We start from the raw sequence: 23,283 nt of genomic DNA on the forward strand, positions 1-23,283 counted from the left end.
GGGGAAGCAGTAACTGCAGACACAGGGAAATCGAGAACACGGGGTTGGGTGAGAGCGTGCTTGCCGGTTTGTATAGGGTGGTCTGGGAATGCCTCACTAGTAAGGGGACGTTTGAGCGGAGACCTCACTCAGAACATCCCCCTCCCCTTGGCCTGCCAGGTCCCCCTGCCTGCCCTGGTCTGGGTCTGACCTCTCCCCACCACTCTCTGCTTCACTACTCTGCTCCAGGCACACTGGCCTTCTTGCTGTTCCTCAAACCTGCCAAGCTCGTTCCTACCTCAGAACCTTTTCGCTTTCCGTTCCTTCTGCCCGGAAACCTCTTCCTCCAGATCTTCGCATGGCTCGCGTCCTCACTTCACTCAGGTCTCTGCTCCAGTGTCCGCTCCTCAGGGAGGCACTCCCCCACCACCCTGCCTTCAGTGGTGCGGCCACCCCGCACACCGCTCTGCCCCTCGCCCTGCCTTGCTTTTCTTCCTAGTGTATACTACAACATGACGTTATTTTATATTTATTTGTTCTGTCTCTGACATGCAAGCTCCATGAAGACAGGGACTGTGTCCTATTTATCACTGTGTCCCAGTGTTCATGCCAGTGGTGCTTATTAGTACATGTTCTGAGTCCTCGTTTTAATGGTAATGACCGTGGCATTTTCTTTTCTAAACAACTCGCTTCTGGCTAGTGTGGTGGGGATGTCTCCTCTCTGTTATTCCAACTGAGCAAAGCAAATAGGTCTGGTTGTGAAGGGAGTCCTGACGTGTTTGATCTGTCTCTCTTAGAATTGCTGTGTTTTCTGTGTCTGTATTTTATGATGAGCGCATTGTGGTGGTTGCGGAACAAAGACCCGACGCTTCAGAGGAAGACAGTTTCCAGTGGATGAGCCGAGTGTTGCAGGTGAGCGCACAGCCTTGGTATCTGTCAGGACAGGTTGGCTTTGCCTGTCAGAGGTGGCAGCAACCACTGAGTAAGCCTTTTCTTTGTTGGGCTAGTTATGACACCTTATTTTTTTCTTGCCAGTCAGTACTCAAACATTCTGGTTACTCTTAGCAAAATAATATAATTAGTACCATTTCTCCCTCTGGTCTACATAGTATTTTTCTGCTCAGGTTGCCAAGAACAATGAATTGACCTGCCTCAGCAGATTCTTTCACTTTTTTTTTTGCGCCTGAGTGTTTAGTAACCATGAAAGTTTAAACTGACCATGTGTGGAACACATCTTTGACAGAAATCAATCCACTTGTCAACAACTACAGTCCTACTACATATGTTCTGTAATGGGTGCCTAGCATGCAGGGATCCAAGCAAATGTAAGATGTTGTTCTTATGCTGAAGGAGCTTTCCTATGGAGTTAGAGAGCTAGGTGAGATAACCATTAGGGAAAGAGAAAGACCTGGGCTCTGTGTATACATCACTAGTGATACATCACTAGTAGGGAGGGTTGGACGGATAGAATGATGAGAAGAGTCTAGTCTTCATTTGAAATTACAGCCTTTGAATCACAGTGCCACTCCGTACCAGATGTTACTTAACCTTACTGAGTTTATTTCCTAACCTGTAAGTTGGGGATAAAATGATAGAGCTATGGGAGGGATTCAGTGAGATCGTTATTCGAAGTATACAGGGTGTATTTGGTAAATAACGATGGTGATTATTATTAACATCAAAAATAATCATCATAGGGGCGCCTGGGTGGCTCAGTCATTAAGCGTCTGCCTTCGGCTCAGGTCATGATCCCGGGGTCCTGGGATCGAGCCCCACATCGGGCTCCCTGCTCCAGGGGAGGCCTGCTTCTCCCTCTCCCACTCCCCCTGCTTGTGTTCCCTCTCTTGCTGTGTCTCTCTCTGTCAAATAAATAAAATCTTAAAAAAAAAAAAGTCATCATAAGCATAATCTCCAGTAAGGAGTTTAGAGAGACCCACTGTTTTAAATAACATTCCCTTTCACTATTTGTCTACTCAGTATTCATCACCATGTGTTTATAGTTATTGTTTTCTACATCCACTACAGTATAAGGCCCATGAAGGCCAAGACCTCCTCTATTTTGTTCACAACTCAGTCCCTAGATCCTGAGAGTCATGCCAGCACATACACATAGTAGACTCAGTAAATATTTGTTGGATAATGTATGGTCCAAAGAAAGCATGGACTGTCTTTGACAAAGAAAATTCTATGTTATTGGAAGTATTCCCAACATTTATTACTTGTCTGCTTGGGGTATTTGGATATATTCACTGCCAGTTAGTAGTAATGGTATAGAAACGATGCAAACCTGAGATGAGTGATAGGGCTAGATGACTTTTAAGATTTCTTTTTATATTCGGGGTTTGTGGTTCTGAATTATCAGCTGGTAGAGTATAGGCTATATGTAGTGAAAAGACAAGAAAGAGAATCTACTGAGGATAGGCTGGTCAGGAAAGACTATAAAGAAATGGGACTGGGCTGATCTCCAAAAGATGGCTAAGAATCAGACCTGCAAAGAGAATATTTTTCATACCATTCATGTTTTTGAACAAACAAAATGCTTATTTCATTTGGAATGAATTGTGAGGCATAATGGTAGAATGTTGTAATGAATTACACATTTTCCCCCTATTATAGGAAACTGAAATTCCCCTAAAGTATTTCTTATTTTTTCCTGGAAAGCAATTATAGGAATTACATGCACTGCTTACTTACTAATCCAGATTCTTGTAAAAGTCATTCGGGGTCTGATTTGGGCATGAAATAAGAGGGCATTATTTCCCCAGTATCTGTAGCTTCTCAGCTTGGAGTATTTGGATCTACAGTAGAGCAGTAAGGACCCCATATGTTCTGGGAGGTTAGAGCCCAGAGGTTAACTCCAGATCTATGTATAATATAAACTAAATACCTAACTCAGCACCTTTTAAAGAAGGTGGTCGATTGATGATTTGCCAGACGGTGTATTTTCAGTGGGGAATCCAGGCTTCAGGTAATAACGTTTGCTAACTCTCTGTATATTCAAAAATACCAGAGACTTAGGATCCCTGCCAGACTTTCTATTTCCCAGTTGTCTCTGTTGATTAGTAGGATAGTCTGAGGAATATGATGTTCAGGTTTATTCCTTTGCACTGTTAAGTTGTTTTAATAAAAGGTCGTGTCTGTCTTTTATGACCATTGGTCCATTCTTCTAAGGCTGTATCTCTCTTTCAGGAAGACTTATGAGAGATACAATAGAACTCTCTCAGCTGGTATGTTTGGAACTGGTATTAGTAGTTGGTCAGTTAGTTTTAAAAGGTGGTTGAAGCAGAGAATCATAAAAATGAGAAATTCTTCAAGTATTACATTTTTACACAAAACCTATAAATATCTGCATTCATTTGATAGAGAGCAGTGTGAGTATGAGTACACCAGTTTGCATTCCAGGTCAGCCTACTTCCATAAACTACATCAAATTGCATGGTCTGTGCTTTCTGTTTTCATTTCCTTTAAGTTAGACTAGAATGCAAGTATGTGCAAAGGGACTAGAATACATAATCCTTACCTTTTAGAATTAACTTGTGTCTACCAACAATAGTTTTTTGTTTTTTGGTGTTTTTTTTTAAAAGTTTTTATTTTTATTATTTATCTGACAGAGAGAGACACAGTGAGAGAGAGAACACAAGCAGGGGGAGTGGGAGAGGGAGAAGCAGGCTTCCCGCTGAGCAGGAAGCCCAATGTGGGACTCGATCCCAGGATCCTGGGATCATGACCTGAGCCGAAAGCAGACGCTTAACAACTGAGCCACCCAGGCGCCTCCCAGCAATAGTTTTTTAATGAGTCTTTCCAAACAAAGCACAACTCTCTCTGTCCTTTTACCCTCTGTTTTATCAATTGATGTAATAGTTAAATTATGTGAACACAAGAACAAGCATAAAAGGAGTGGAAGCACGCACAGCTGAGCTTCAGCAGAGGCACAGGTGCGTGGCCGGGAGTGGAGGTGCCGGTGGCCTCCAGGGTTCAGTGTGCGGTGGGCCTCACCCCATTGTTTTGTAGACAGGATTCTGGGTAACTTGGTGAACCAGTTAAGCAGGGGCCCACTTCCAGGGCTTCTCTTGTGTTCATAATAAAAATACTTGGCCTCTATTGAATTGAGCTATGTTGTATATTAAAAGAACTGAAACAAATGTCTAGGTTTTGGACATTACCATTCAAGGGAGAACATATTGAGGCTTACAAATCAGTATCCACCGCTGTCCCATTTAGATCATATCTTACCCATCCTCTCTTGATCTCTGCCATTGCTAAAAGAAACAGGTAGCTTCAGGTGTATGAGATTTTAATAATCTAGCAGATTCTAGACCTAGAACGGATAGAAAAGGAAAAATCCTAGAGTAGAATAATGGATTACGTTAGGAGGATGTCAAATGTAGTAAAATTAATCTCACTGAATATTGTTGTTTGTATTTTTCTAGGCAATTGATAGCATTCATCAAGTGGGTGTTTATTGTCTTGCTCTGGTGCCTGCCAATACATTGCCAAAAACTCCTCTAGGAGGGATCCACATATCTCAGACGAAACAGCTCTTTCTGGAGGGATCTCTACATCCTTGCAATATCCTCATGTGCCCACATACATGTGTGACCAATTTGCCAAAACCCCGACAAAAGCAACCAGGTAATATGCTAGCTTTGAAGGCATAACATTAAAATTATAACTTCAAGAAGCTGACTTTTTTCAGCATGATTCTTTCTCTAGAACTGGATTTTACAAAGACTGGTAACACAAGAGTAGTATTAGATGACCAAAAGCAGGGAGGATTGAGAGCCTGCAGAATCTCCTTCTCTGAGTTTATTGCTGGCATCCTCTTCTGAGTACTTCTCAGTAGCATGCTTCCATTTCCCCTGGATGTAAGGCTTGGGGTCAAGATGATCGAAATCTCACTTGTGGAACTGGAATAAAAGAAGTCCTCTAAGAGAAAGTTCTGATAATAATAAGAATAGCTAGTATTTATTGAGTGCTTACTAAAAGCCAGATATAAGCTAAGTATTGTACATATGTGACCTGAAAGTGTTGCCCCAGCTGTGGAAAATAAAGTTCAGAAAAGAATTGTGCTCAAAGTCATATAGCTAGTTAGTGGCTGAGGTGAGACTCACACCAGGTGTGACTCTAAAATCCACACTCTGAGTCACTATGTTATACTGCCTTTCTGTTGGGAATCACTTACCAAGAGTCATCCCTCAGTCGTTTTAAGCTTTAGGGGTCTGATTTGGGCCTGTAATATCTCTAGGGAGCAAGATACTTAATTTCGAAATTTTCCACATTATAAGCACAAGATAAATAGCATATTTTGCATTTTCCGAATTCCTGTGAATTCAAGATGCAAGTAAGTGTGCGTGAATTGCCATATGGAAAAGAGGAAAAAAAAACAAATAGTCCATTTCACCTTTTTGCCTTATTTCTGAGCAGACAGAGGTTACAAGGCTGAGTAAGAGGCTAAAGGGAGGAGTAATTGATTGATGGTCAATCATGTTGAAATATCTGTTTAACCCAAACTGAAATCATTACGTTTTTTGATGCTAATTTATTTTAATTGAGAAGTTAATAAGAGGCTTCTAGTTTCCTGAATGGCTGAAAACATGAGAGCCCAAATCTGGACTTTACAGATCCTGCCACCACCACCCACTCACCCACTTGCACATAGGTGCACACACACAGACAGAATGTCCATCAGCTCAGTGGCCTCCAAATGTGTTGGGAAGAGAGGAGGTAATGGGGAGATTAGGGAGGGAAGGGGAAGTGTGGCATTTAATCATATTTCTGTAAGACAGCTTTTACTGAAAGGTAAACAATGTACAATAATAAAATAAAAGGTTAGCCTCTTACCTTCTAGGACATTTTTATTCAAGACATTATCCTAACATTATTAAAATTTTAATACACTCTGCTCTGCAAAAGTTACTTCCCTGGTCTGGTGGCTGGAGATGATGTCACAGTTGTTTATCTAGATACTTGTTATTGTCAACTCATCCACTAGCCCTAGTAACAGTGTGTGTAGAGCTAAAGTATATATGATATTTATCAGTTTCTGCTAGTGGGAATAAGAGTTTATGGAGGCTAATATTCTGAAGGGGCAGTCAAAATCAAGAAGTCTGTAATTCATAAAAAAATATATTAAAACTATCTTCATATTGCCTGCCTAAGTGTGTGGCAGATTCATATAACACACAATGCCTTCTCCATCTCACTTCCTGGTTTACTGAAGACCTACATTCATTTGTCATATGAGTAAAATCCTATTTTATTTTATTATTATTATTTAAAAGATTTTATTTATTTATTTGTCAGAGAGAGAGAGAGCACAAGCTGAGGGAGAGGCAGGCAGAGGGAGAAGCAGCCCCCCCCCACACACCGAGCAAGGAGCACAGTGCAGGACTTGATCCCAGGACTCCGGGATCATGACCTGAGCCAAAGGCAGACGCTTAACCAACTGAGCCACCCAGGCATCCCTAAAATCCTATTGTATTAAATAGTTTTTAATATGTTAAATAACTTTTTTAAATTGAAATATGATCAACATACAGTGTTATATTAGTTTCAGGTGTTGTACAATGTAATGATTCAACAATTTTATAGATTACTCAGTGTTCATAACAATAAGCATACTCTTAATAATAAAATGCTATTTTTTTATTTTTATTTTTTTTTAAAGATTTTATTTATTTATTTGACAGAGAGAGACACAGCGAGAGAGGGAACACAAGCAGGGAGAGTGGGAGAGGGAGAAGCAGGCCTCCCGCCAAGCAGAGAGCCCAGTGCGGGGCTCCATCCCAGGACCCTGGAACCATGACCTGAGCCAAAGGCAGACGCTCAATGACTGAGCCACCCAGGCGCCCCTAAAATGCTATTTTAAATAGCATTTAATCTAGGGTTTTATTTTTAAGATTTTATTTATTTGATAGAGAGAGTGAGGGTGCACAAGCAGGGGGAGTGGCCGGCAGAGGGAGAGGGAGAAGCAGACTCCAGACTCCCGCAGAGCAGAGACCCCGACGTGGGGCTCGATACCAGGACCCCAGGATTATGACCTGAGCCGAAGGCGGACGCTTAACCAACTGAGCCACCCAGGCGCCCCAACCCAGGATTCTTTTAACAAACCTTTCATGTCATAGTAGGTGCTTAAAAGATGCTATCTAGAGACATACTAGAGGCTTAAAACATTGCTTTTGCTAGCCAGATTTCAATTTTATTAAATAAGAAAACCTCTATAAAAGATTTATTCCTAAGCCCCCACAGGTATGGCATCTGCCTTGTCTAATGAAAGTATTAGGTTTGGATTCTGTATTTTTGCTGTCTGTTGTGATGTCCTGCTAAGATCTTAGTGGGATGGATATGGGTTGGACCAAAGCAGTTTGAAAACCATGGCACAGATGGGGTAGAGATGATGTGGGGATAACATGAGAGGTTGGGATTTAAGAAGAATATGGGAAAGTGGAGATGAATAGGAGTGAGGTAAGAAAGGAGAGGAAAAGGAAGATGGAAAAGGTTAAGGTAAGGCAGCCTAGTGACAGAAATCTCAGCGAGCTGCCTGTTGGAGCTATTGTGTAAAGAGTGGGAAACGTGGGCACCTGGGTGGCTCAGTCGGTTGGGCGTCTGCCTTCGGCTCAGGTCATGATCCCAGGGTCCTGAGATCAAGTCCTGCATCGAGCTCCCTGCTCAGCAGAGAGCCTGCTTCTCCCTCTCCCTCTGCTGCTCCCCCTGCTCGTGGGCTCTCTCTGTCAAATAAATGAAGTCTTTAAAAAAAAAAAAGAATGGGAAATGTATTAGGACTGGTTTTGGCTGCAAATTTCAGAAAAACCTAATAGCTGCTTAAAAAAACAAGAGAAAAGCTTTTCTTTCTCAGGTAAAAGAAATTCAGAGCTAGGCAGTGTGGGACTAGGGTGGTAGCTCCCCAGTCATTGTGGTTCCAGCTTCCCATCTTCTTGCTCTGGCATTGTATCAGTCAACTGTTTTTACAGATATGCCACATAACAGATAACTCTAAAAACTCAATAGCTTCAAAGCACTTATTTTTCACTCATGGGATGTGGCTCTGCTGAACTTGGCTGGGATCAGCTGAGCTTGGCTTGATTCCAGGTTATAGTTGGGTTCGGAACTCTTCCATGTGTCTCCTCATCATGGGACCAGCAGCTACTGCGCCATATTTTTCTCAAGGCAGATGGCAAAAGCAAGAATGCAAGCCAAACCACACAAGCATATTTAAAGCTTCTGTTTGTGTCATGGCTCCTAACATGTCATTGTCCAAAACAAGTTCAGACCATGCCCAGAGTCATTAGAGCAGAGAGGTATACTCCTGTCATATAATCTCAGCAACAACAGGAAGGAAAGGAAGGATTATAAGAAAATAAAACAATCTGCCACGGCCATCCTAGCATACTGCCTCAGGGCCCAGTTAGGCCCCCTGACCTCCAGCTATCATTCTTACATTCTAGCTAAGTGGAAAAAAAAGCAAAGAAGGAAATACCCTTGCCCTTTAAACATATTTTCTAGAAATTGCACATATACTTTCTCTTACATATTAGTCTTCCACTCTAAAGAATATAGTCTTAATTCCAGGCATTTATTTGCGTAGCTTAAAACTGGGGGGTCTGTTATTAAGGAGGAAGAGGAGAATAGATATTGGGATTGATGACTAGCATTCTTTGCCACAGGAAATTTGCATAATTTTGTGGGGAAAAATAAGGCGAAGGCGTATTTATAGGTGCAGCAAGGTGTCAGCAGTTAGCCTTCTAGATGTTATTGCTTTCAATTATTTTTCACCCTCTGTGATCCTTAGACTTAAGGAATGCACGCAAAAGGACCTCAAGAAATTGCTGCTGAATTATTTTTGCTGTTTTAAACTACTCTGAAAAATTCACTTTTAAAAACGCACACCTTGAGGGCGCCTGGGTGGCTCAGTCTTTAAGTGTCTGCCTTCGGCTCAGGTCATGATCCCAGGGTCCTGGGATCGAGTCCCACATCGAGCTCCCTGCTCGGCAGGAAGCCTGCTTCTCCCTCTTCCACTCCCCCTGCTTGTGTTCCTGCTCTCGCTATATCTCTCTCTGTCAAATAAATAAATAAAATCTTTAAAAAAAAAAAAAAAAAAAACGCACACCTTGGGGCGCCTGGGTGGCTCAGTCGTTAAGTGTCTGCCTTCGGCTCAGGTCATGGTCCCAGAGTCCTGGGATCGAGCCCCGCATCAGGCTCCCTGCTCCATGGGAAGCCTGCTTCTCCCTCTCCCACTCCCCCTGCTTGTGTTCCTGCTCTCACTATCTCTCTCTGTCAAATAAATAAAATCTTTAAAAAAAAATAAAAACACACACCTTTATTAATTTTACAGTCTAATTTCAGGATTGGGTAGCTAACACAGTCAGATACACTCTGAGTCCCTGCCTATATAAAAAGCTGTTGCAGGGGCGCCTGGGTGGCTCAGTAGTTAAGCGTCTGCCTTCGGCGCAGGTCATGATCCCAGGGTCCTGGGACCGAGCCCTGTATCGGGCTCCCTGCTTGGTGAGCCTGTTTCTCCCTCTCCCTCTGCTGCTCCCCCTGCTTGTGCTCTCTCGCTCTCTGTCACATAAATAAATAAAATCTTTAAAAAAATAAAAGGCTGTTGCCAATATGACATATCTTTTCTGTAACTTGTTATACAGTTTCTTAGGAAGGAGTTTTGCATATTATACCTAAAATTTCAGTAGATACTTTGTAGACTCAAATTGTTCAGCAGAGTGTTGGAGTACTTTATACTTGAGTTTTTTATTCGACGTGAAAAAATTTTTTAATTTTTCATTTTGAAATAATTTCACACTTCAGGTTGCCGAATAGTACAGAGAATTCCCTTATACCCTTTACCTATACTTCCCCAATTATTTAGAGTCTATGATTTAAGTGATTTTATTCCAGCTGTATATTTAGGATCAACAGATTTTGGCAATAAAAGATATTTAATATTAATTCATATGTAGCATCAACCTTATTCAAAACATGGATGGTAATAAGTTTTGTTATCTTTTAGCCATCTGCTTAGTTTGGTACAATAGAGTCTTCAAGCAACTGTCAAGAAAGGCATACAGCACCCTAGCACTTTTTTCTTGAAGAGAGGGAGAGTTCTCCCTTTTTATTTTTTAATTTAAATTCAATTAATTAACATATATTATTAGTTTCAGAGGTAGAGTTCAGTGAGTTCTCCATTTTTTTTTTTTTTTTAAAGATTTTATTTATTTATTTGACAGAGAGAGAGATAGCGAGAGCAGGAACACAAGCAGGGGGAGTGGGAGAGGGAGAAGCAGGCTTCCCGCTGAGCAGGGAGCCCAATATGGGGCTGGATCCCAGGACCCTGGGATCATGACCTGAGCCGAAGGCAGACGCTTAACGACTGAGCCACCCAGGCGCCCCGAGTTCTCCATTTTTATTTGGAAATGTCAAACCCGTGGAAATATTGAAAGAATACCTCAATGAACACCTGTATACTTTCCCTAGATTCACCAGTTGTTAACATTGTTTTACTGAACTCTTTGGAAATAAATTGCATAAATCACATTTCACCCCTAAATATTTCTGTAATGTTATCTCCAAAGACCAAAACAAAACAAAACAAGTCCTAAAATTTTCCTAATCAACAACAATGCCATTATTCTATTAAGAAATTTAACCTTAGGGCACCTATGTGGCTCAGTTGGTTAAGCATCTGACTCTTGATTTCAGCTCAGGTCATGAGCTCAGGGTCAAGAGATGGAGCCCGCTCAGGCTCCGCACTGGATGTGGGCCCTGCTTGGGATTCTCTCTCTCTCCCCCTTTGCCCACCCCCCAACCTCCCACCCCTGCTCCTGTACACATACTTGGTCTTTAAAAAGAAAGAAAGAAAATAAAGAAATTTAACAATATAATGCTATCATCTAATAATACACAGTCTGTATCCAGATTTCTTCACTTTTTTATTACAACTGATTTTTTTTTAATTTTTATTTTTTAAAGATTTTATTTATTTATTTGACAGAGCAAGAGAGCGCAAACAGGGGGAGCAGGAGAAGGAGAGGGAGAAGCAGGCTTCCCGCTGAGCAGGGAGCCCAATGTAGGGCTCGATCCCAGGACCCTGGGATCATGACCTGAGCCAAAAGCAGACGCTTAACCATCTGAGCCGCTCGGGCACCCCTACAACTGATTTTTAAAAATTTAGTATCCAGTCAAGGTCATGCATTGATTTGGCTGTCATGTCCTTTAATTTGGAAACTCCTAGCCTTATTTTCTCTTAAAGACACGGTTTTTGAAGAGTCCAGGCCAGTTGTCTTATAGAATGTCCCACAGCACATTGTCATTACTCACTTTTAATAAAGCACTTCTGAGATTCCTGATGAACCCACTCTCAGTTCTCATAGATGGCAGATTTCTTTCCAGACCAGATATTCCTTACTGTTAAGTCCATTTTTAGGGTCATACTGTGATTGGACCTGATGAAATTATTTATCAGTAGGAACTAGTGCAACCAACTGTTACCTCCTCAGAGTGAAAAATTCCTTATACCCAAGCTATAGGAGCCCACCTGCTCCCCTCCACCCTCCAAAATCCCTGTCTCTTCTCTGGTTCTATCTTGTTTTTTTCTAGCACTTCCTACTACCTGACATGGTTTATTTGTATATGTACTTACTGGTTGCCTTTCCACACCAGAAAACAGGCTGTTTGGCTGGTTTACTACTGTGCCCCCAGTGCCTAGAGGAATGCTCAGTCTGAATTGTTGAATGAATATTTGAACTGGTTTGGGTCAGTCTGGAAATACTTCAGGGATATAGTTTGAATTACCACCCCCAGAGAGTTGATTTTTGCCTTTACTTACAGGTGTGGGCCCTGCTTCTGTGATGGTTGGGAATCTAGTTGCTGGAAAACGCATAGCACAAGCTGCAGGAAGAGATCTTGGGCAAATTGAAGAGAATGACTTAGTGAGGAAGGTAAGAAGAGTTCAGATGTGTTGATTTTTATAAAAAAGTCAAGGACAGAACTTCTGCTTCAGGCAGTAGATGGGAGATGCCTTATCCAACTTTTCCAAAGTTACTGACCCTGATTCTTTTTTCTGCTTTATGACTTCAGCACCAGTTTCTGGCGGAGATTTTACAGTGGCGAGCCCAGGCAACTCCTGACCATGTACTCTTCATGCTGTTAAATGCCAAGGTATTAAAAATCCAACTGTATATGTCTAATCAGATGACTATTATGGGAGGATCTTAGGCACTCTTGATCTCTTCCATCAGAAAATTTCCATTGTCAACTCTGAGGGAGGAGTTACTGCTTTCTCCTTGTTTTGACATATGAGGATAAATTGTGCAATCACTTCAAGGTTGAAATGAGACCTCCTGGAGTGTTATCTAATGCTGGCTCTCCTCATGTTACAGTCGAGTTGCCTTTATTCAGTCCTGATAAGAACAGTGGGGCTAACAGTGCAGTTCCATAGATCTGCAGATGTATAGGATGCATTATGTCATGTCATTTTTAACCCAATTTGACTTTTAATTCTGGACTTCCACCAGGAAGAAAATGACTTTAGATAAACATTTATTTTTTAAGATTTTATTTACTATTTATTTGAGAGAGAGAGAGAGAGCACAAGCAGGGGGAGTGGCAGAGGGAGAGAAAGAGGGAGAAGCAGACTCCCTGCTGAGCAAGGAGTCTGGGACTCGATCCTAGGACCCTGGGATCATGACCTGAGCCAAAGGCAGACGCTTAACAGACTGAGCCACCCAGGCGCCCCATAGATAAATATTTCTTGAAGCAAAGTTATTTTTACTATATACTTAAATGATTTATTGCTAACAGATAAAAAACAAATGGAAATTTTTCAAAATTTATTAACTGATACTTTCTAATGGATGGTTCATCAGAATAAAAAATATATATGTATTTTAAAGATTTTTATTTATTTATTTGACAGAGAGAGATAGAGCAGGAACACAAGCGGGGGGAGTGGGAGAAGGAGAAGCAGGCTTCCCACCGAGCGGGTAGCCCGATGCGGGGCTCGATCCCAGGACCCTGAGATCATGACCTGAGCTGAAGGCAGTCGCTTAACCGACTGAGCCACCCAGGTGCCCCAGAATATTATATTTTTTTAAGTTAGGCATTCTGTGGGCGTGTACTAATACTTGTTTTAACAGCTGAATCAGAGGCTAAAAGTACTGTGACAATGGCATATAACAGTATTTCCCACCATCAGGGGGAGGACTGTAGGGCCTATGGAAATCTCCTGGGCCACCTACCCAAATTGCCCCCTTCGGCCCAGGCCCCCCTGGATTCTGATGTATTTTATACAAACACTTTTGAGAGTTTATTTAGTGATAGAACCTCATAAGGGGAGTATGCTGCGCATCTTAGTGAAAAATCATTAAAAATCTAAAGAACCATTGCACTCTGATAGAAAACTTTTCGACTTCCTTGTTCTACTCTAAATGAATTGGGCTTCCCTCCAAGCCCGTGGATTCATTAGGGTCCTCAATTTCAGTAAGAAAATGTCAGTCCAGCTTACTTCCCCACTCCGCTTCTAAGCTGGGCTACAGTTAAAGCCCTGTGAAACCTGTATCCCAGGTATTTGTGTTTTGTTTTTTGTGGTTTTTTTTAAAGATTTTATTTATTTATTTGAGAGAGAGAGCACATGAGGGGAGGCAGTCAGAGAAGCAGACTCTCTGCCGAGCGGGGAGCCCGATGCATTACTTGATCCAGGGACTCCAGGATCATGACCTGAGCCAAAGGCAGTCGCTCAACCAACTGAGCCACCCAGGTGCGCCCCCAGGTATTTGTTAGAGAGCATAAGTTTAAATTTGCTTCTTGGTTAGAGAAGTAATGTATGTGTTGACTCAAAGACATTTAGTCCATTTATTCTTCTGCATATTCTAATATGTTACCTTGGATTAGCCCAGACTATCAGAAAGCTTAGTGACCATATCACATTGTTCCCTCATGCCCAGGAAAAAAAAAAAAAAAATTAAAGATTTATTTATTTGAGAGAGAGTGCAGGGGATGGGGGAGCAGAGGGAGAAGGAGAGAGAGAATCTTAAGCAGGCGCCACGCCCAGTGGCTCAGTCTCATGACCCTGGGATCACAACCTGAGCTGAAACCCAGAGTCAGACACTTAACTGACTGTGCTGTCCAGGCACTCCCAGAAAATTGTTTTTATTGAAGGTTTAGTTTGCTACTGTACCATGGGCCAAAAAGAAGAATATTGTAAGATACAAGAAATGGCCTTATGGATTTAACCCTGACTTTAGCCAAAGGGATATCCATTTTAGTGTTATAACCTTACTGTCCAACAATAGACAGTTGACTAAGTAAATTATGGCATATAAAATTATGGCATGAAATACTATACAGCCATTCAAAACAGTGTTATAAAAGAATATTTGATTATGCAGAAAATATTCATAATGTGCAAGTGGTAAAGAATAACATATCAAACTTCAGTAAAATAATCAAACCTAGGAGCACCTGAGTGGCTCAGTCGGTTAAGCATCTGACTCTTGATTCTGTCTCAGATCGTGATTTCAGGGTCGTGAGATCAAGCCCCGCATAGGGCTCCGTGCTCAGTGCAGAGTCTACTTGAGATTCTCTCTCCCTCTCCCCCTGTCCCTCCCACTTGTGCTCACTCTCTTTCTCTGAGATAAATAAACCTTTAAAAAATAATAATAATAATAATAGAGTACCTACTGAAGACCCTGTTCTGGGTGCTATATATTTTATAGTTCATTTTAAGGTTCAGGAAACTGAGGCCCGGAGATAGAAAATAACTTGCCTGAGATCTAGTAAGTGGTGGGACTAGGAAATTAGCGCTTTCATTTGAACCCAGAGCTGGCTTCTGAGCCCACATTCTTTACCAGTGCAATACACAGCTTCAGGCAGATAGTATAATATGGTAACATTTTTTTAATGTTGCATGTGAATTTATATATAATATATACTCATTTTTTAAAAGCCAGGAAAATATACAGCAAAATGTTGATAGTGGTTATATCTTATATTTTACTTGTCTCTATTTTCCATATTGAACATGTACTATTTTATATTAAAGAAACTTAAAAGTTATTTTTAAAATAGCTTTAAAAATAAAACTTGTGTTTCTTGTGAGACTTTTTGAGTTACAGAGTTACAATAATTAAGATAGGGTGGTATTAGCACAATAGGCAGAGAATAATTTGGTGTTATTTAGTGAAGTTGGAGATAGGCATATGCGGTGACCCCAGAATTCCATCTCTAGGTCTACCCTTTACCAAAACTCATGTGTTTAAGCATGAGGATACATGTATAAGAATGATATTGTCCATCAGCAGCAGAATGGATGAATAAATTGTCGTGTGTTTGTACAGTTAAATACTACGCAGCAACAAAAATGAGAACTACACCCGTGCACTGCAGCAGAGATGACTGTTAATGTTGAGAGAGAGAAGCAAAACACAGAAGTATATACTGTACATTACATTTCTATAAAATCAAATCTTTCACAGGTGGTAACATTATAAAGAAAAGGAAATCAGTGATTAAGATTAAAAAGTCAAAGTAGCGGTTACGTATGGAGGGAAAGAAAGAACGAGACTAGACCGGGAGCGGGGGGGCACCCCTGGGTGTGCTTTGCTGCTGCTGGCAGTGGTGTTCTTCATGCCTGCCCGTTCTTATCCCAGTGCTTGCTTTGTAATTTTCCATTATGCAGTACATTCATATTTTATGCACTTTCATATTTGTGTGGTTTATCTTTACACACAAAAGGGTTTCAAAAAGCCCAGCTCAGTGAAACTTGGATTGACATTCAGGAATTGATGAAGACCTCAAGGAGAAATTATTCTAAGGATCAGGAGTAGCTGGGGGCACCTGGGTGGCCCAGTCGTTAGGCGTCTGCCTTCGGCTCAGGTCATGATCCCGGGGTCCTGGGATCAAGCCCCGCATCGGGCTCCCTGCTCCAAGGGAAGCCTGCTTCTCCCTCTCCCACTCCCCCTGCTGGTGTTCCCTCTCTCGCTGTGTCTCTCTCTGTCAAATAAACAAATAAAATCTTTAAAAAAAAAAAAAAAAAGGAGTAGCTGGCCATCTTCTGATCTGCTAATCTTTATTATCAGCGAGTGGACTCTGATTCCAATTGTTCCTGTTTTGTTTACATCTTTGCTGTTAGAATACTCGGAGCCAAATTTGTGTGACGCACAGCAAATGCACATGATGCACGTGGCCACACGGCCAGCAGTGACTCCTGCCCTCATCCTACTTTTATTTCCTTTATTTTCCTTCCATTCTTACTTCCTCATTTAAATAAAAAATTCCTAGGTGTTTTTGAAGCTGTCTTAAACAAGAAAGACTATAGATACGTATGTTTGATTTAAGTTAATGCTGATATTCCCTAAGTACCATCAGGCATTGAAAAAGAAATACCACACGTCTTTCGGTACTACGGGAATTTTCACTGGAATTGATAACTTGCTAAAGAGAATCTACCAAGGCACAAGCCTTTCCGACATAACGTTGTACTTGTCACTGTTTAATTTCCTGAGTTTTGACCCACTTATACTTTCTTCTATTTCAAGGGAACTACTGTGTGCACAGCCAGTTGCCTTCAGCTTCATAAGCGGGCAGAGAGGATTGCGTCAGTTCTTGGTGATAAGGGTCATCTAAATGCAGGAGACAACGTGGTGTTGCTCTATCCACCTGGTAGGTGTTGGGTTGGTAAACTAGACTCAAGCTCCATTACCAGACTACAGAGTATGAGAGGCCAGGAAGTGAGGGCCGCCATCTTTGCCCACATAGGCTGGGCACTTCCCAGCTCTGGGAGTCCCAGGCACCCAGGCTAAGGTAAGAACCGAGCTTCACGCCCTGGAGTTGGGCAGCACCATGGCTCTGCTGGGACTGTGTCTGTTGTATTTAGTCTTGTATTCCCACTGTCTAGCATAGTTCCTGGTGCTATGGTAAATATCGAATGAGTAAGTGAAGACTTTCTGACTTTTGGAACCTTCAAAAGAGGTGCTTTGTTTCTAGGAGTGTTCAGGAATGGGACCATTTCACCCAGTTCCTAAAGAATATTATGTGTGAACTCTTTTGACTTTGCATTCTTTATATCCTGATGGATGTGTAGTCTTCGTTATTGCTGCTTTCATCTTCCATGCTCTCATTTAATTTAAAAATGTTCTCTTCACAGTAAGAGGGACTCAGAATTATTTGATGACAGTTTGGTGTAAATATTAAAAATGTTAGGTGAAATATTTGAGTTTTTCGTTTCTTTATTCTTCTGTCACATTACCCACTCATACCTCTGGTTTTCTCTGGTCTTTTATCCCCCTTAGTTCATTTTGTTCTGTGATTCTCACTATGCTATTTTATTTACACTGATACTAAGACTTCTTAAAAGGTCATCTGGTGGGCGACTGGGTGGCTCAGTTGGTTAAGTGTCTGCCTTTGGCTCAAGTCATGATCCCGGGGTCCTGGGATCGAGTCCCACGTCAGGCTCCCTGCTCAGCGGGGAGTCCGCTTCTCCCTCTGCCCCTCATCCCTGCTTGTGCTCTCTCTCTCACTCTCTCTCTATCTCTCTCTCAAATAAATAAATAAAAATCTTTAAAAAAAAAAAAAAAAAGAAAGTCATCTGGTAAAAGAACCCTCCTATGGTGTTCCTGTAAGATTGTCTTCCATCCACCAGTGAATGACATGGTGATGGACCAGAGCACTTCCTGAAAAGGCCACTCTCCATGTCCTGATAGTGGAAAGTCTTCTTCAAACTGAGTCACACTTTACCTCCCTAAAACTCGCACCCACAGGTGGAGCAACATCTCAGAAGTCTAATTGCTTGTCACACAGCAGCCTTCTAAATATTTTTTTAAAGCTCAGGTGTTCCTCATCCCTCCTTTCCCCATTCTTTTATTTCCTAAGTTACCAGACCTAATTTCTGCCATTATTTCTTCTAAGCAATATCAAGTAGTGATTTCAAAATACCTTCCTTAGGTGTCTTTCAAGAGTTTTCTTTACTTCTGACTTCCTTTCTTGTTACTTATTCTTGGCTTCTGTATATTTTTTAAGTTGTTTTATATGCTTCCTTCTTTACATTCAGTCCCTTCTCGATTTAAAAAATTTCTTCTGCTATTATCTATGTTAAATTATGATCTCAATAACCTATCTGGCACATGATATAATAAACTGGTTTTAGAAGATCTACCTTTTAGTTTCTGAGTGATACAGGGCAGCTAAGTTATTCTGTCTTGCAGGCATCGAGTTAATAGCTGCATTCTATGGTTGCCTGTATGCGGGGTGCATACCTGTCACTGTCCGACCTCCTCATGCTCAGAACCTTACGGCCACATTGCCCACTGTCCGCATGATTGTTGATGTAAGTACCGAGTGTATCTTGCCTTGTCCTCATCTCATAAAATCCAGAGTCAGACAACTCAGGATCCTTACTAAATTTCCGGTTTTGTTGAGTCGGGAAGTGAAATCTGTCTCCTGAAAACCACCTCCTTTTCATCTATCTGAACAAAATGACTAGCATTTTTCAGTGAAGGAATATGGGAAAGTGATTATTGGTGAGGTACAGAATTGTATTTTTATCATGAACGTTAAGGAGGTGAGGCTGTCATTAGTAATTCTCCATAAAACTTTTTTTATCTCCCTTCTTAAAAAAATGTTCTCATTTTTTCTGCACAGTAGCCAAGGTAATTTGACATGCCAAACTGAATTCTCCCTAGTGTTGGTCATTTTTATTTGGGTTAGTTTTATAAATTCACTTGGCATAGTATTAAAAGGTATCCAGATCTTGCCCTGGAAGTGATAGAAGTTTCTCAAGGATATGAGATTTGAAGGAAGTAACATAAATCTGTATTGCATCATATCCTAATTCATGTTACAGCAAAGAGGCAGAATTCTAATTTGTGTAACATTTGTTTCTGTCAGCAGCCAGAGCCTGTGGTGTAAAAGCCATGTTCACCATAGATGATTTTATTACAAAGTTTAGTTCAGCAGAATGCCCTCTTTATATTCTGCAAAGTAGGACAGAGCAGCAGGGAGGGGAGTTTCCTTCTGTTGGCAGTTTAAGGGGAAGTTGGTCACTTTGCGTTTTCCATGTATAGGTGTGAAAGGAGAGCTTAGTTTCCATGACAGCTCCGCATCCCTCAAATTCAGGATATGTTCTAGGCCTAGTAAATTTCTCCATTCACTAGACTGTGGCAAACACGAACTCCTGTAGAGATGATCCTCTGACTCCTCATTCCCTGAGCAGTACAAAATCCATGTTTTTACTTTATCATGGTCTTCATGAAATCAAGAGATGTTGGCATCCACACTGAGATTTTAACGATGAAATATTTGAGAATATTTGTTTACAATAACTTGTGTTGTGAACAGGTCCATCCTTCTGAGACAGTTCAGTGTTACACAGTTCCAGAAGGACACATGTAGGGGACACACCAGCATCCACTGTACTGCTGTGTGTTCTTTGAAAAACGAATACTGTCCTGTCCAGTATGGTGTGCTTTTAGTCCAGTATGAGTTTGCTTTTAGCAGCAGCCGGGGCCTGTGGCGCCACGTGGGAACTAAGCTTCCTGGTGCTTATTTCTGTCCATTTGTTTTCTAGGTCAGCAAAGCAGCCTGCATTCTCACCACACAGACCCTGCTGAGGTTACTGCGGTCCCGAGAGGCAGCAGCAGCTGTGGACGTGAAAACCTGGCCAACCATCATTGACACAGGTGAAAGGGAGATTTCTCCAGAGCTACTGAAGGAGCAAGAACATTCATTCCCTGAGATCTCCTAGATTCTCATGCCAAAGATGTTTGTACAACTCTTAGGTTGCAACACATTCCACCTGCTAAGACAGAAGCAAAACTTCGTGTCTGGTTCGCTTGTATTACCAAAGGACTGGATGCTACAGCAACCAGATCCAAAGATGCAGATCATAGTCTGCTAAAAGCTCTTGAAACAAAAAAGTGTCTTGCTCTTACTCTTGGCATCCTCAAATGGTGGTTAGGTTTTTATGCAGAATATAACTGTGTACACGTAAGACCATATAAAATCTTGAGATGATCTGGTCCTTGACTTTCAGATGTGATCTAGTTAAAGCAGCATTGGACTAGGAGTCAGAAGACCTGGTTCTAGTTCAAGCTCAAGTACTTATTTTCTATATAATCTTCTCTGAGATTACCCTTTCCTAACTACCCTTACCTGACTCACGTATTTTTCAAGAATGTCAAGTGCAGCATAATAGGAAAGTACTTTAAAAACCATGAAGTACATGACTTGTAGATGATATTCGTGCTAATAAAGCACGGTGGGGGATAAGATGTGGGGATACCTGGAGAATGGTGGTAGAGGGAAGAGAGTGGGTTTTGGAGTCAGAGAGATGATATTTAAATCCTGATACTCTGTTACTCTCCGTGTATCCCTACTAGGGCAAAATTGTCCATAAAGTGGGAGTTGTAATAACCACTTCATGGAGCTGTAATGATTAAATGACATAATGTAAAGCACCTCACACATAATCATAATAATAACATCTTTTATTGAGCCCTTGCTATATGCCAGTCATTTAACATATATTGCCTAATTTTATCCTTACACCAACCCTATTAGATAGGTGTAAATTTTATCCTCATTTTACAGATAGGAAAACTGAGGTATAGGGAGGTTAAATAAGTAGCATAACTAAAATTCAAACCCAGTTGATTTGGCTCCATTCCCAGACTCTTAACCATTCATTTCCTTTCTCCCTGTTTTCAGTAAGTACCACATGGTGTCTGTCCAACTCAGGAACATTTGTATGGGTTTAAATGCAGGGATGGCAGGTATTTGTGGTGGTTACGTGCCAAATGCTGAACTAGAGTTTTTTACATTTGTTACTTAAGGACGTAAGCACAGTTATATATAACACAAATGGAGTGGGTTGGTGTTAATGATGCAGGTAGATTTACTACGGTTATTGGACTCAGTCACATTTCAGGAAGACCTGAACTATGGGCTGTGATACAGACAACAGAAAGGTTTCTGTAGGAACATGAGTGACCCTACACTATACAAAAGCGGGTTGAAAGTGATAGATAAATTCTTTGGTTTGACCAGAGATGGGCGCCCAACAATACAGAGATTTAAATTTTAGAGTCAGAATTATTTCTTGATCCAGAAAGCCATAGGAGTCATTAAAGAGGCATGGTTGGGGCCAGAGACATCCTTGACATCCTTGGTTTTGACATACTTACGAAGCAAATTTGGGAGGAAGGGCGAGGTATATAAATAAACGAGCAAAGGAAAATAATCCCTAATTCTAGGTTTTCATTCTTAAAAATCTACCGTATTAACTTGGAGAAAAACAACTTTTAAAGCTGTCCATGAGTGATATTGCATGTACTAAACGGTAAATAATGAACTTTAACTTGGAACCAGCATGATAACAACTAAGGCTTTTTGAGTTTTTGAGTTGTTTGAAAAGTGCTTTATGTGAATCAACTCTCTAACAATCCTATGAGGGTAAGTATTATAAGGAAACAGAAACAAAGAGGTTAAATAATTCCAAAGTCACTTTGATGGTAAATGGCAGAGCAGGATTTGAACCCCAGTGATCTGCTTCCTTAGTTCATGTCTTCTACCGCCTTGTTACTTTACCCCTCACCAACCTTCTAGTAAATACATTTATCTGATGTAGATTTGCTTTGTTTATATTACCCAGTGGTGTCCTCAACCCCAACCCACTTCTAGGAGTGACATATGTGAGCTGTTTGGTTAAATAGGAGAAGCCTAAGCTTTAGCAAATCCCAGGAGCTATATTTGTCCATAGCAAAGCCTTAGAAAACCAGTTGAAGAGCAATGATTTTCATGTTCCAATGTGTCCGATTGACATCAGGTTTTTTTCTTTTCATTGCAGATGATTTACCCAGGAAAAGGTTACCTCAGCTGTATAAACCACCCACTGCTGAGATGTTGGCGTATCTTGATTTTAGTGTTTCCACAACTGGCATGCTGACAGGAGTGAAGGTAGAGTGGGCTGGAGATACTGACTCTCTCTGGATGCTGGCACAATGCCAGGTCTGCACAAAATAGAGATGACCACTGCCCCAGGGACTTCAGATGTGGAGGCCAACTGCTTGTACCAGAGACAGTAGGCGGAGGATCAAAGGTCCCTGCTATATTTAAATAAAAGCATTGGCTCTTCCGGAATAAGTAACCCCAAGGAATGTGTGTTATGAAGTGTTCTGAACCTGGCCTAGAAGCTAATAGATAACAAGAGTCACAGTTAAAGCCAGTAAGAAACCATAGATTCATATTTCATAGAACTCAGTATTAACTAATGAACAAAAATATGTTACCTTATGTTAGACCTAGGTAGGCTTTTTTTTTTTTTTTTTTTTTATAAGATTTATTTATTTATTTTAGAGGGTGGGGAGGGGCAGAGGGAGAGACAGAATCTCAAGCAGACTGTGCACTGAGGGTGGAGCTGGACATGGGGCTCGATCTCACGACCCTGAGATCATGACCTGAGCCAAAATTGAGAGTCAGACGCTTAACTGACTAAGCCACCCAGGCACTCCAGACTTAGATAGGCTTTTTGAAACAATGAAAAACAAACATTTTGAGGAGTTTGAGGGAAATTTGAAACTTTTCAAAACTATCATTAGGGCTTTTTCTGCCTGTGGGGATGCCAGTTCCATCCTGTTCTATGTTCCCTACTTTCCAGATGTCCCACTCTGCAGTCAATGCTCTTTGTAGAGCCATCAAGCTCCAGTGTGAGTTGTATTCTTCTCGGCAGATCGCTATCTGCCTTGACCCTTACTGTGGACTTGGCTTTGCACTCTGGTGTCTCTGCAGGTAGGAATGGAAAAACAAAGAGACAGAATGAGTGGGGATGTCTTTGGGGCTATAACCATCTCATCCTTCCCTTTGCTCCCTTAATTTGGTAATCTTTCAATAAAATGCTGATGTTTCCAGAATTTGTGCACCTGATGTATCTCTGAAGTTCATTTAGTTTTTGGTTATATTCCCTTTTTTTTTCTTGTCTGTTAGTTTTATGCCTCATACAAAAAGTGAGTGATCTTATTACTTGCTCTCTGCTCCATCCTGTAATCCTTATTTTAGAAGCAGAGCCAAGTAAAAGGATGATACTTGGGTGAAATATGTCATGCTTTGACAGCTAGAATGTACCCCCTAGGTTTGGCAGGAAGGAGTATAATGAGATTGGATGACAGCATGTGCCTGGAAAGTAGCGTGTCTGTCTTGTCCAGATTCTGTCTTATGGAATGGCAGATCCCCACTCCTCCCAGGGAACCTTCTCTGAGCCCTGCATTTTCACCTCCCTGGTAGACGTCCCCCTGAATGCTTCACAGACACCTACAACTCAGCATT

At 41.3% G+C, this 23,283-nt stretch overlaps 1 protein-coding gene across 2 annotated transcripts in view; it reads left to right on the forward strand.

Annotated features, from left to right (window-relative positions):
- Window positions 1–23,283, forward strand: part of DIP2B (disco interacting protein 2 homolog B) — a 222,341-nt gene that overhangs the window by 181,815 nt on the left and 17,243 nt on the right. For both annotated transcript variants that reach the window (XM_036098925.2, XM_036098926.2), the window contains exons 22-30: window positions 777–891; window positions 4,410–4,611; window positions 11,800–11,909; window positions 12,049–12,129; window positions 16,506–16,629; window positions 18,171–18,292; window positions 19,532–19,643; window positions 21,809–21,918; window positions 22,619–22,749. In XM_036098925.2, the coding sequence (XP_035954818.1) occupies window positions 777–891; window positions 4,410–4,611; window positions 11,800–11,909; window positions 12,049–12,129; window positions 16,506–16,629; window positions 18,171–18,292; window positions 19,532–19,643; window positions 21,809–21,918; window positions 22,619–22,749 (1,107 nt within the window). The remainder of the gene's footprint in view (window positions 1–776; window positions 892–4,409; window positions 4,612–11,799; window positions 11,910–12,048; window positions 12,130–16,505; window positions 16,630–18,170; window positions 18,293–19,531; window positions 19,644–21,808; window positions 21,919–22,618; window positions 22,750–23,283) is intronic.

Source organism: Halichoerus grypus, chromosome 6 (assembly GCF_964656455.1).
Source record: "Halichoerus grypus chromosome 6, mHalGry1.hap1.1, whole genome shotgun sequence".
Lineage (NCBI taxonomy): Eukaryota > Metazoa > Chordata > Mammalia > Carnivora > Phocidae > Halichoerus > Halichoerus grypus.